Source organism: Amaranthus tricolor, chromosome 4 (assembly GCF_026212465.1).
Source record: "Amaranthus tricolor cultivar Red isolate AtriRed21 chromosome 4, ASM2621246v1, whole genome shotgun sequence".
In the NCBI taxonomy this organism is placed as follows: domain Eukaryota; kingdom Viridiplantae; phylum Streptophyta; class Magnoliopsida; order Caryophyllales; family Amaranthaceae; genus Amaranthus; species Amaranthus tricolor.
Window position 1 is genome coordinate 32,853,070 of NC_080050.1, and position 14,114 is coordinate 32,867,183.

General features: G+C 35.6%; 2 protein-coding genes across 4 annotated transcripts; one reads left to right on the plus strand and one right to left on the minus strand.

Annotated features, from left to right (window-relative positions):
* The first annotated feature begins 4,712 nt into the window (after positions 1-4,712).
* On the plus strand, positions 4,713-10,279 carry LOC130810418 (glutamate receptor 3.3). 3 transcript variants are annotated; one of them, XM_057676470.1, is made up of 7 exons: positions 4,713-4,867; positions 6,258-6,583; positions 6,858-8,203; positions 8,287-8,564; positions 8,716-8,747; positions 8,836-9,230; positions 9,686-10,279. In XM_057676470.1, the coding sequence occupies exons 2-7, from the start codon at positions 6,322-6,324 to the stop codon at positions 10,172-10,174; spliced, it is 2,802 nt and encodes a 933-aa protein (XP_057532453.1). In that variant the 5' UTR covers positions 4,713-4,867; positions 6,258-6,321; the 3' UTR covers positions 10,175-10,279. The 3 variants fall into 3 exon arrangements, with proteins under 3 accessions (XP_057532453.1, XP_057532455.1, XP_057532454.1); XM_057676472.1 differs by lacking the exon at positions 4,713-4,867 and adding an exon at positions 4,895-5,840; XM_057676471.1 differs by lacking the exon at positions 4,713-4,867 and adding an exon at positions 5,821-6,178.
* A 330-nt stretch (positions 10,280-10,609) lies between these two features.
* On the minus strand, positions 10,610-14,047 carry LOC130810419 (glyceraldehyde-3-phosphate dehydrogenase B, chloroplastic). Its single transcript, XM_057676473.1, has 9 exons — positions 13,263-14,047; positions 13,048-13,152; positions 12,621-12,782; positions 12,352-12,519; positions 12,071-12,231; positions 11,932-11,993; positions 11,728-11,777; positions 10,998-11,404; positions 10,610-10,917 (listed from the first exon to the last, which is right to left on the minus strand). The coding sequence occupies exons 1-9, from the start codon at positions 13,365-13,367 to the stop codon at positions 10,782-10,784; spliced, it is 1,356 nt and encodes a 451-aa protein (XP_057532456.1). The 5' UTR covers positions 13,368-14,047; the 3' UTR covers positions 10,610-10,781.
* Between the last annotated feature and the right edge of the window lie 67 nt (positions 14,048-14,114).

A 14,114-nucleotide genomic window follows, 5' to 3' on the forward strand; every position in this document is an offset into this window, starting at 1 on the left:
AATATGCAAGAAAGCCCATCAAAATCATAGTGCAAGCAAGAAAATCCCATTCCATCCGGCCATTAGTCTTACTCGTGTTTAGTTTCAGAGCCAAATAAACCCCTTGTTTTTTGCATGATTGTTTTTCTTGTAGTGGAATATCTCAGAGGACAAATGAATTTTATCAGTAATAAAACAGTTTGGAACAAATGCACTCTGATTGTCACTAATGATCACGGGAATAATAAATTTAAGCCTATTAGCTATATCCTTAGATATCAATTTGTAATACACATTCTCCTATCGTAATCGATGCTAAATTGCTAGCTCATTGGAATATTTTTTTTTTGAAAGGAGATCATTGGAACATAGTATACGACTATATGTAATTAACAATTTTTTTTTCTAAATAACTTCTTATTTTGCTAAATTTATGGCCTATTTTGTTTTTTTTTCTACTATTATACATAACACTGATCTTTTACAAAATATTGTCCAAATTTACTAGGAGTAATTATTATCAAACTGCCTTAAAATGATATTTGATCATGCTTGATTTTTTTGGTTGATTTTTCTATTTTAGTTTTGTAGTTTTGTTTGTTAACATTAGGGACGAATGTGATCATATATGTATCCGCATATGACAACTTTTGTTTTTAATACACTAACGATCTGTTTGGTAGGTGGTAATAAACAATGGTAATGTGAATGAAAAACTAGTGTAATTTTGATTGAAAAATATCTTGGCTACTTTGATGACCATGCTTGTCCAACTTCAATCATTTCATTTTTTTCATAAAATTCATTCCAATGCATTATCATTGGGAGAGGTGGTATTAGATAGCCAATAGATATTGGAATGAATTATCATTTTAATTTAATTTTTTTATGATCAAAGTTTTATTACCATGGGAATGATATGAAATTTTTGATGAAATTTTACACTATAAATCATTTTTATTACCACCATATAATATCACTAACCAAACAAGTCGTAATTCTTTTTAAATTGTAGATCAATATATATAAACGATGTGTCTACTTTCTTTCATGTTATTATTAATAAGCATGCTTACAAGTTATTACAAATGACAACCTACCCTTATTTCATACATTAGTATTTTTAGTGATTGATTCAGAATCAAGAGTTAAAATACACGTATTAAGAACTTTCTAATTATTCAGATACGATTCTTAGGATTGGCCATTGGATGTAGTAATATACTAATATTGTTTTAGCTGGTCAGTGCCTTCACTTGCGCACACAGGAGGGCACTTGGCTCCGCCCCTATTTTAATTTCCTTTTGTTATTAAAATAGAAAAAAAAACTAAAATGAATACAATTTTGTAAATATTAACATTATTATTGGTTCAATCATCTAGATTCTAATTGAAAATTCAAATGAATACAAATTTCCAAATAAATGAAGTACATAGTTATTACTTTTTCTATTTTCTAATGAATATACTTTCTTATTACGCTATTAAATGTACTTTTTTAACAATAAATGTATATAAATATGCATAATAAAGCATAAAAAAATTTAATACAATTATGTATTACGACGAATTAAGCAAAAATGACTATATATTTTTGGAAAAATTACCTAGAATAATCCAATCTATTTATAATTTTTCTACAATAATCTCATCTATTGATTAACCATGAATAATCCCAATTTTGAAGGGTATTTTCTTAGAGTAAACTCGGTAACCGGATGATTTGCTATGACAAGTTTTATTTTAGAAAAAAGATAAATTAAAATAAAATGTCAAAAAAAATGTTAAAACATTTTTTAATGATTTTTTTTCTACTATTTAAAATATTTATATAAAATTTTAAAATTTTTCTCTAATTTTAAATTAATTTTCAGTATATTTTTTTTGTGAATTACCTACTATAGTAGGTCATCAGGTTATCCAAATTTACTCTAGGCAAATACCCCTTAAAATTAGAATTATTCAAAATTAATCACTAAGTAGAATTATTAAAGAAAAATCACAAATAGGTTAGATTATTTTAAATAATTTTTCCTGTCATGGTATCATTTATTTAATTAATTTATTTATTTAATAATTAGCATCATATTACTAAAATACCCTTTGACCTTTTCAGTTGACCTTGACTTTCGGTCAATAGGCTTTTTCTGGAATTACCATATTCCTTGAATGGCCCATGGGCCGATTACCTCTAAAAAACCCTAACTCCCCACTTTCCCACAATGTATGGCTCTCCTTGTTTCAAGATGAATAACTGTCCATTCTTCCCATGACCAGTCCACGTGTTAGTCGACAAGTCGGACCCCATTGTGTGGATCCAAACTCGAAAATATTCTAAGTACTGAAAATAGTCACGTCATCCAAGTATTCAAAGCTGGGCGGGAAGCATCAATTTAATTATTAGTCCGTGCAAGTTATTACATAATAGCATGGATGTCTCAGTTGGTCTCAAGTGCTGTCCGCGGTACTAAGGGTTGCAGGATCAAACCTCCATAACTACAATTTTTGCTGATTGTGTGATACGGATGAAGGGAGCTATTCCGCGGCATACGTCAAGCCGCGGCTCGGTTGGCATTACTCGTTCCTCTCTAATTCGGAGCGTTTCACACGATCACTTTGAAAAAGTCATAACTTTTTCGTTACAACTCGGAATTCGGCATATGAACAGTCGATTCGAAGCTTACGAACTCAATTTTTGGAATCCTCCCAAAGATCTGCCAAATTGGGAACATATTCATCTTCTTGAGGGTCCGGACGTTCTCTATAATCGCATCCCTTCATTGACACTAAGGTGTTTTGGTAGACGCTTATTGTTTCCGCATAAAAGGAAGATATTTCAAGTCGCTGGGGCTCCCTCCTCACATCATCCTTCATGCGTGGGGCTAAATGTCATGGTATCATTTATTTAATTAATTAATTTATTTAATAATTAGCATCATATTACTAAAATACCCTTTGACCTTTTCAGTTGACCTTGACTTTCGGTCAATAGGATTTTTCTGGAATTACCATATTCCTTGAATGGCCCATGGGCCGGTTACCTCTAAAAAACCCTAACTCCCCACTTTCCCACAATGTATGGCTCTCCTTGTTTCAAGATGAATAACTGTCCATTCTTCCCATGACCAGTCCACCTCCCATTACTCCCACTACTCCCATGATCTTCCACCTCTCCTCTCTGAAGTAACTTCCTCCTTCAACATTATAAATAGGGACAACCATCAGAGAGGAGAAGACATTTGAAAATAACCCTCTTAAGCATCCTTGCTCATACTCCACTTTATTAGCCTACCAACATTCCAATAATATCACCCACTGCATCTTTTTGTATTCATTCTGTAATCACTTACTCCATATTCTCATATCCACGTTCTAACTTGAGCGTCGGAGGGGTTTTCCGGGAGATCACCCCCCGGACAAGGCTAATGTGTTGATTTGCAGGAATTCAAGTCGCTTCCTTCCACGAGTCGCTGCTCTTGATAACGCTTCTGCTAAACGGTATTTCAAGTGTATCCCACTTCCTCGTTTCATTACCGTAACATTTCCTATCTTTTTATACACTATCTACACACACAGAGAAAGTATTTAAACTTGTAAAAAAAAATTAGGATTACTTAAATTACTAGAAGTATTATGGATAGTGACATGTGCGAATATGAATTATGATTTTAAGCACAAAAGTGAAAGGATGCTAAAATATCTCAATTTAGCTTTGTTTTAAAATACTTGTTATATTTTGGTTATTGACACTATTTATTGTTTAATTTTATTTTATATGTTGCAATTATTGTGTAAGAAAATATAGTCAAGTGTAATCTTATTATTTAAATCGTCCAATAGCATACTTTCATAATAATAATTTTTTATAATTTTTTAATTTGCATAGTTTAATATATAAATGATCAAAATAACACATTAAATTGTGTAAAAAGTCAAATATAATAAGTATAATGAAATAAGAAAATATTTGAAAATAATAATTCATTTTAAATTATGGATTGCAATAATATGAAGTCATAAATGAAAATTTTGAAAAGTTTGAAAATAAAGGTGAAATTAAATTAAAATCAAATCATTTTAAAAAAAAAAATTAAAAGCAAAGTTGTTAAATACTCCCTAGATATAAAGTGATTATAGATTTTAAAATAAAATAATGAATGAAACATAACACAATTATACACGTGAGAGGTTGCAGGACTTAGGACTATAGTCAGTAAAAGAAGACGTGAGCATCTAATTCAAAGTTCCTTCTCTTCAAGACCAACAACAACAGTACCATTAGTGAATAATAATTAATACCCATTCCCAGACCCAGTTAAATTAAAATATATATATTATTACAATTACACTTGTTAGAGTATATAACATATCCTGAGGCTTCAACCATCAGTTTAAGCTTTTGGTTGAGTTGGTTCCTTGACATGGTATCAGAAGCCAATGTGACAAAAGATCACGGGTTCGAATCTCAACCACCCCTCATTTAAAGTGGAATATTGAACACCATGTATGAGGAGAACATGTGTTGCATCCACACTTCTAGCCCAAAGGGCTCTCGTGTGAGGGGGCGTGTTAGAGTATATAACATATCCTGGGGCTTCAACCATCAGCTTAAGCTTTTGGTTGAGTTGGTTCCTTGACAACACTATTTAATGGAGTAGGATTACAAATTATGAAAGGATAAAGGCCACATCCAAATCAATAAATTTCCATGTATCCGCGTTTATTCTTTAGATTCACTCCTCACGTGGGCTGCTTTTCTAGTTTAAGTTTCTACTGTGCCACTGTAATAATCTGTATCCTCAATCCTGGCTTCAAACCCCAATTCTATTCCAATTTCCAACACCATTTTTTCTGTTGCGCATTCTTCTTAGCTTTTCATCTGCAATTAGTAAGTTTTCTCCTCCTCTATCATTTTTGTCCATTTCTAGTTTATCTACCAGTTTCTCTTTTAAGTAATTCTTCTTGTTTTACTCATTTAATTCATGCTTATGCTAATAGGAGTATTCACTTCTTGGGTCGGGTATGCTCCAAAGTCCCACTCCATTTTTGACTTCTTTTTGCAACAATTCTGTTAATTAAATCCACAATTTCATCACATTACTCAAAATATTAACCTACTAATGCTTTTGCTTTCATTCAACAACTTAATTGTAATGCCCTAGCTTGTTGCCAATGGATTCTTCAGTTTTTGTTCATTATTCATTAATTAGTGTCATCAATTTTACTAATGAGAAGCTGATCAGGACAACTATTTTTGTAGCTTCTTAGCTCAAAAATCAAAATTTGATCTTATTTAAACATTCTTATAATGTATGTTTATGAACAACTATATAATGGAAAAAAAAACATCTAACACAAACCACCACTTGTCATTAAGTAGTAGCAAATCTATGATACTAGTATAGGTGAGCCAACACTCATTAATTTATGCGTGCTGAACCAACTCGATTGCATGTTTCAATGTTATATATTTTTAAGTTTTAAATCAAATGACCCCTGAGCCATGCCTGTTAAAAAGTCAAGTGAACCAGCAAAGAGAAGCCTCCATCTTAACAAAAGATATAATTACAATATGGTAAAAGTCAATAGTATAAGTTAGTTGAACATAAAGGTCAAATATAGATCATTACAAGTTAAATAAAGTATTAGTGAGGGCATACTTTTTAATCAAGGAAGTCCTTGATTAAAAAATTTGTTTATTCCATGTCATTTAGTTGACGATCATGTGGGCAGTTGTTTGTTTATCTGCCCAACTTGGGTTTCATCACAATTAACTAATATTATATACTCCTGTAGTCCTATTAAAGATGAGATCAGATGCTTGTACTGTCTTTTTGGGCTAAGAATATGATGCCTGAGTAGTGAGCATCACTTTTCCTTATTTCCAACAGTGTTTACTTAGCTTGTATATATGCTTCAACAATTTTCAGCTTTCGCCTGTCTTCTTTTTCTTGAAAACCGAATCTTGTATTTCTATTGATGCCCTTAATTTAATTATTAAGGGGGACATATGTCTTGAGTTGTGGGTTTTCATTTACATGAAATTTTTTTTACTCTATGTAGAATCTCTCTCTAAACCAGTTATTCTCTGTATTTTGTGAACTTCTATTTAATTGTTTGTTTGTTTGTTTAGTTCATATTCTTGTGTTGTTTTCCTTGATAAGGATATAGAACGCTAGCTGATCTTCTTAGGATTCTGGTAGGTTCTTCTCATAAAATAATAGTTTGTTATAGTTCTGGTTGGTTTCTCAGGGACTATTTAATTTGTATTTTTTCAGAAGTGTTATGGTTGAAGTAGATGGTTCAATGCTGAGAAGAGGTCATTATGCCTGATAGTTCAAAATGAAAGTCAATTGGCTTCTTGTTCTATTAATCAGCTTGATGTTTGTGCTTTCGGTTGGGGCTACTAATAATGTGTCAACACCTGCTGTCATCAATATCGGGGCGCTTTTTAGCTTCAACTCTACTATCGGAGAAGTTGTCAAGATTGCAATTCAGGAAGCTGTTAATGATGTCAACTCTAATTCCAGCATCCTACATGGCTCCACACTGAATTTAACAATGCGAAATTCCGATTGCAGCGGGTTTATGGGCTTTATTCAAGGTATTTGAACACCTCAAAGTTTATTTCTCTAATCAGCTGTATTTTATACAATGGGGCTTGAGTTAGACGCTTAAATTCGTAACTGTCCTTCTTAATCACGTAAAAGTCACTTGTTTGCCAAGATGACTATTACGTGGTTTGGGGTGATTTGAGCATCTTGTATTGAAATTAGTTCTATTGTACACAAGTTTCGGAGTCTTTGGATTTTGAGAGCAAAGATTTGTTGTGATGATTCAATTGACAGTGTAATGATATGATATATTTCATTCTGTAGCAATGCAGCTCATGGAGACACAAGTGGTGGCAATTATAGGTCCACAATCATCTACCGTTTCTCATATGGTTTCTTTGGTGGCCACTGAACTCCAAATCCCACTTTTATCATTTGCTGCAACTGACCCTACCCTTACATATTTGAGCTCCCCCTTTTTTGTAAGAACAATATATTGTGATCAGTATCAAATGACTGCAATTTCTGAAATTGTTGAATATTATGGGTGGAGAGAGGTGGTTGCTGTTTACAATGATGATGATTATGGAAGGAACGGTGTTGCAGCTCTTGATGATGCTCTTGCAGACAAACGTGGCAGAATCTCATATAAAGCTGCGATTGCACCGGATACAAGTGTGACACGGGGTGATATAATGGATATCTTTGTTAAGATTGCTATGTTGGAGTGTCGGGTCATTATCCTGCACACAAATCCTCATTCAGGGCGTTTAATTTTCAATGTGTCCAATTATTTGGGAATGACAGGTAACGGGTATGTTTGGATATCTACGGACTGGCTTTCGTCTCTCATTGATTCGAATTCTCCTCTTCCTTCCGGAATAATGAGTGCAATACAAGGGTTCCTTGTCCTGCGTCCCCATACTCCGGATTCTACTAGAAAAAGAGCTTTTGTCTCAAGATGGAAAAAAGCAACTGGTGGTTCACTCGGATTGAATGCTTATGCATTTTATGCTTATGATTCCGTTTGGATGCTTGCACATGCAATTGATGCATTTTTAAAACAAGATGGAAACATCTCTTTTTCTAGTGATTCTAAATTGTTGTCTTTGAATATCACTGAAACTTACCTTCAGCAAATGCGCATTTTTGATGGAGGACAAGCATTGTTGAGCAATATACTGCAGAGTGACCTAATAGGTTTAACAGGTCCGCTGAAGTTTGATTCGGATAGGTCCTTGGCTCACCCTGCATATGATATAATTAATGTTCTTGGAACTGGATATCGACAGGTTGGTTACTGGTCTAATTATTCAGGTTTATCAGTTGTTTCACCAGAGACTCTCTACACCAAACCAGCTAATCGTTCAAGTGCAAACCAACGCCTATACCCGGTTTTTTGGCCAGATGGGTCTACCACAGTACCTCGTGGGTGGGTCTTCCCAAATACCGGAGTACAATTGAGAACAGGGGTTCCTCTCCGGGTTAGTTTCAAGGAGTTTGTTTCTCGGGTACCCGGAAGCAATGATATGTTCAAGGGACTTTGCATTGATGTGTTTCAAGCTGCTGTCAACTTGCTGCAGTACCCCGTTCCATATGAGTTTGTTGCCTTTGGAGATGGTCATCAAAACCCAAACTACACAGACCTTGTTAATGGGATAACAACTGGTGTGAGTGTCATTTATTCGGTAAACGTAGAGAGTTCACATACTTCATTATTTCTGCATGGTAACTGATTTTTTTATCCTTGTAGATATTTGATGCTGTAGTTGGTGATGTTGCTATTACCACAAGCAGGACAAAAATTGTTGATTTTACCCAACCATTTGTTTCATCTGGCCTTGTGGTGGTGGCACCATTTAAAAAATTAAATTCAGGAGCCTGGGCTTTTCTCCGACCATTTTCAGCACTCATGTGGGCTGTCATTGTTCTGTCGTTCATTACTGTTGGTGTGGTCGTGTGGATATTAGAGCACAGGGTAAATGATGAGTTCAGAGGCTCCCCTACAAGGCAGTGTATAACCATTCTATGGTGAGTGAAATTTTTTTTGAATTGCATATATGGCATGGCAGTTGGACTATGATAGATGAGCGTCGTTTTTTTGTATATTGATCATATGGAATAGGAAAAGATGGTTACTATTTGAATGTTACTTTCTGATCGTTTCATGTGTCTTTTGCAGGTTCAGCTTCTCAACATTGACTTTTTCCCATAGTAAGTATGCTGAAATTGTTTTTACTTGATTTCAGTTACTACTTACTAATTTAAGTAACTATTCAACTAATCTTATGCTTGATTGTAGAGGAGAACACTCATAGCTGCCTTGGTCGGATGGTAGTAATTATATGGCTCTTTGTGGTTTTGATTCTGACATCAAGCTATACTGCAAGCTTGACTTCAATTCTTACGGTGCAACAATTGTCATCGCCTATCAAGGGGATTGACTCTTTGGTAGTGGGTCACACACGGATTGGATACCAGGTTGGCTCCTTTGCTGAACGGTACTTGTCTGGAGAACTGAATATATCCCAATCTAGACTTGTTGAACTCAAAACGCCTGAAGATTATGCTGATGCTCTACGATCTGGTCGTATTGATGCCTTGGTTGATGAACTTCCATATGTAGAGCTCTTCCTAGCTCGCCAGTGTGACTTTAGAATTGTGGGTCCAGAGTTCACAAGAAGTGGCTGGGGCTTTGTAAGTATCTCATAACGAACTCCCCCCACCCATAATCTCCCCTCCCAAATTGTTTTACTTGTTAGTCATCTAGACATCTCTGAGATAAGAGCTCATTATAGGCTTAGCTGGGGCCTAAAAGTTGACCTTTTACCTAGGAAATTATGCCCGACTGCATTTTTTGACTGCAAAGTATACGCTGGGAAAATGTGATCCTGTGTGCCAATGGTTATATATATGCCTTCGGGTTTGTCAATATCCCGAATCAGCTCCATTCAATTAGGACAAAATTTACTGACTGAACCAAGCTGTATTCTAACCGTATCAGTTTTGATGAGCTCTATCTCAGACTTTTGCTAAGGAGATACAGATCGTATGATTATTGGTTTTCTTTGGCTTTGGAAAATGATATTAGACGCATACACGATATTCAATGCTATGGAAGTTAATTGGCTTGATTGATTCTGTTCTTACAGGCATTTCCACGAGACTCTCCGCTGGCTCCAGACATGTCGACTGCAATTCTGAAACTATCAGAAAACGGGGATTTACAGCGAATACATGACAAGTGGTTGACAACAAGCAGTTGCAGTCAGGATAATACTGAGATTGAATCCAGCCAACTGCACCTTAAAAGTTTTCTGGGTCTGTTTCTAATAAGTGGAATAGCATGTATTATTTCTCTTTGTATATACTTCAGTCGGATATGTTATCGCTGTCATAGGGCCTCTAGAACCGAAGTTGTTTCAGATCTTCCTGGTAATGCATCCAGCTTGAAAAGAATTCGGACACTTATAACCTTGATCGATGAGAAAAAAGACACATCGAAGAAAAGGAAAAAGAGGAGAGAAACAGAAGGTTTGTCATTTGATGATGAGAGAGATGAAGAATGTGGGAGGGGTGGAAAAAGGAAACAATTTCTAATTCCCGGAGACGGTGATAGAAACTCAAACTTGTCAAACTAACAATTATTACATATTTCTCAATGAATTCATTGTATTAGAGAGCTTGTTCAAATACATGTAGAATACTTTCGTCTTCATCATGCAAATCTTCTTCATGGGGGCAAAGGGGTACTTTTTTGGCAAAGATACCACAAATAACTAACTTGATACTAGAACATTAGTTGAATAGTCCTCTTCAAATATAAGAAAAAATGTTGCCATTTTCTGATTTTTGTTTTTGGTCCAATTGTATTTTCAGCATTATCAATCTCAAAACAACACCTTTTTTCGCTCATCATATATCAACTTTTCTCTTCATGAATAATAAAGCTAAATCCATAGAACCATATACTTTAGTAAGCTTACAAACGAAACGGAATTTCTTGCGGCAACAGAACTTTAAGGCTGAAGCAGATAAAACTCAATAATGTATACACAAATTTGAAGAGCTGGCACTGAAATAAGTGGGTGAGATTTATTTAGCCTCATTTATACTCCTGTTACCTTGGTTGCAAGCAATTTACAAATAACAACTTTAAGCAATTGTGTTACAGAAAGAAATTGTACAGCCTTGTAATAGGCCAAATGCCAATAAACCAAAAAGAATCGGAAACAGTGGCATCGATATCTACTCGTAAACTTTGCACTCTTCATCAGCAGGGTTGTCCTTGCAGAAATCCTCCAATGGGTCTCCACTTCCGACTGCTGCCTCCATCCCCGGCCACTTGGCTGCTACAAGGTGTGCCAAATCTACCACCCGTTGGCTACAAAACCATCGAAAGAGGCTCAATCATTCTTTTCTTTTCAGATTAAGAAATATCAGAGTAGATGTGTAAATTCTCACCTGTAACCCCATTCATTGTCGTACCAGGCAACAACCTTAACCATATCATCACCCATGACCATTGTGAGAGATGAGTCAATGGTAGATGAGACATCGGAGCACCTGAAATCCACAGACACAAGAGGGATGTCGCACACTTCCAATACACCCTTCAATGGACCTTCTGCTGCCTTCCTGAAGGCGTTATTTACATCCTCGGCTGTGATACCTTTCTTAGCAACGTTGACAACAAGATCAACAACTGACACATTAGGGGTTGGGACACGGAGGGCAATGCCATTCAGCTTGCCCTTAAGCTGGGGAAGGACAAGGGACACAGCCTTGGCTGCACCAGTGCTGGTTGGGACAATGTTTAGTGCTGCCGCCCTGGCTCTCCTCAAGTCCCTGTGGGAAGCATCCAACAGCCTCTGTACCACCCAAACAAAATGAATGTTAGAACCAAACAATTTACAACTCTTGCGAAGATCTATGGTTCTGCTTCTATCTAGCCAATAGACTAGAGGAGCCTATTTCAGAGAAATATCAGTGAACCATTTCCTGATCAAATAAAATTTCAATATTAGTTGGATCTATCTACACGTAGTATTCAGACACAACTCCAATCTTAAGCGTCCGAGTAAATGTAACTAATTGTTTAGCAAACTTTGCTCCAAGTACCACAGATAATCAAGCAGTAAATAGATTAAGATTATTTTAGAAAAAATAAATTCATATTAATTAAAGTTAAGACCTGATCACCAGTGTAGGAGTGAGTGGTGGTCATTGTTCCCTTCACAATGCCTGCAAGGAGAAACCAAAAATTAGAATAATTGTTGAAATTCCAATGATGAAAGTAGCAAATGGATATGAACTACTTGATTTGAATATTCTCAAAATCATGAACTAAAAACATAGCATAAGCAGATTTCTAGGTTACTAACTATCAAGTCCTTACCCAATTCTTCATCGAGGACCTTGACGAAAGGAGCCAGACAGTTGGTGGTGCAAGACGCATTACTGGAAACCATCACATTTCACTAATCAGTTTCACAATATTAATCACGTCTAATACAAATCAGTCAAGGATAATAGACCTGATGATGTTTGAAACATCATGAGTGTAGTCTCCCGCATTCACTCCAACAACATAGGTTGGGATATCAGCACCCTTTGCTGGAGCAGTGATGATAACTTTCTTGGCACCAGCTTGAATGTGTTTTCCAGCACCAGGACCATCCACGAAAACTCCAGTTCCCTACGTTTCACACCATACAGCCATCAGTTCAAGATTATCTTCAAATTGCGAATGACAAAGTTGAACGTTATGTGGATGCCTCACTATAAGAGCTTACAGTGGCCATTTGCAAAGTATTACCTCAATAACAATATCAATGCCAAGATCAGCCCAAGGGAGTTGAAGTGGATCCCTGTTTGAGACGACCTTGATAGTCTTGCCATCAATAGAGAATGTCTCATTGTCTACAATTTTGACATCAGCCTTAAAAGTGCCTAAGATGGAATCGTACTTGAGCAAGTGTGTAGCCTAGAATGAAAACATGTACGCATTTATACCCAAACAAATAAACAAGCTATTCGATCAACTAGAAATGAGAACAAACATTAACAAAGTTGAGTATAACTTACATTCTTGACACCTCCGCTGTCATTAACAACAACAACTTCGATGGGAGAGTTCTTGCGGCCGTGCCAGCACCTAAGGAAGTTCCTACCAATGCGTCCAAATCCATTAATTGCCACCTTAAGTTTGGCTACTGTTTCACCCTTAACAGGAGTTCCTGCTGTAGTCTAAATTCCAGAAACACACAAATCATCAAAAAAAATTCAGATCAAAATACTTCAATAAATATTAGAACACAATTCATTCTGGATCAACAAGGTCAAAATTACTCATTAAATATTGTGCATTTGTTATTTGCATAAAGTTGTAAATGATGAAGAGTAATCGAAAATAACATCTCCTAACTAATCATAGATGGAAGCCATTAAATGACATTGGTGTAATGGAATGTTATACTGAATACTACAACAATATGTAGATGATAAGATATACCTTGGGAGTAAGCTGAGCAGCTACAACATCGTGAAAAGATGCCTCGCGTGAAAAAGTGACGCAGTTGCTAGATCTCAAGCCATTGAAATCAGCAACTTCAAGTTTCTGCATTACCATAAAAAATAATTGTTATTAGCACCCGAAAATGTAAAATTAAATACAAATAAGAAAGAAAGACCAGAGAATATAAAAAAAAAAGTAAAGATTAAGAGAACCTTGAAGGAGCATTGAGAAGGGAAGGAGTGTTGTTGAGTAGTCTTAGAAGGAAGCCTAGTGCTAGCAGGGATTCTAGAAGGAGCTAGAGCTGCATGAGAGGCCATGGTTGGTTCTAATCAACTGTAGCCTGCAACTAAAGAGGTAGGATCACAATTGCTTGCAAATATATAGCTAGAGTATATGCCATAACTTAGTTGCCACAAATAGTTGTGTGTATGATAAAAGAGGTGAAAATTATGGTTCAAATGCATTGAACAAATGTGTGGTAGAGACTCATACAAGAGATGATGGTATATCAATAAGACATGAAGAGATAAGATGATACAAGTATTTGAGACCTTAGCTTCCAAATCTAACCCCACATCTTCTGTTGTTAGTACTGAGAATACCCACAAATCACAATGGGCCACCAAATTTTGACATAACATTAGGTCCATCAGGTACAAAATGGGTTAAAATGTAGATTTGGACCAAAACTGATCCAGCCCACTGGCTATGATAAGATTCAAGAAACTAAAAATGCCAGCTTCTTTGTTAATACTTCTATATGTGTGTTGTGTTGTTTACTCGAGAGGGAGATCAACATTCAGGTTATTATATAATAAGCATGTCTTTATTAAACTTGTTTAGATGGGAGTCAATGTAGAAGTCATTAAATGACGTTGTGATAATCAAATTTTGTTAACGCAAACCCGAGAAGCCGAAATTAGTGCAATCTATAAGTCATATGATAGATAACAGCATGCATCTTGTTTCCAACATGCTTCTTTGCCATTTCATAGAATAAATTACCCTGGGTAAAATAAATTTACCCCTAATAAGAATTACTAGCCACTTTTTGCAGGTATAAT

Bases quoted from the DNA above. Each gene is read 5' to 3' on its own strand.
- LOC130810418 (XM_057676470.1), top strand. From the start codon at position 6,322: ATGAAAGTCAATTGGCTTCTTGTTCTATTAATCAGCTTGATGTTTGTG. The intron at 6,584-6,857 runs GTATTTGAACAC...TTCATTCTGTAG, and splicing joins GTTTATGGGCTTTATTCAAG to CAATGCAGCTCATGGAGACA. The intron at 8,565-8,715 runs GTGAGTGAAATT...TGTCTTTTGCAG, and splicing joins CAGTGTATAACCATTCTATG to GTTCAGCTTCTCAACATTGA.
- LOC130810419 (XM_057676473.1), bottom strand. From the start codon at position 13,367: ATGGCCTCTCATGCAGCTCTAGCTCCTTCTAGAATCCCTGCTAGCACT. The intron at 12,783-13,047 runs GTATATCTTATC...TCTGGAATTTAG, and splicing joins CTGCTCAGCTTACTCCCAAG to ACTACAGCAGGAACTCCTGT. The intron at 11,405-11,727 runs GTCTTAACTTTA...TGGGTGGTACAG, and splicing joins ACTCCTACACTGGTGATCAG to AGGCTGTTGGATGCTTCCCA.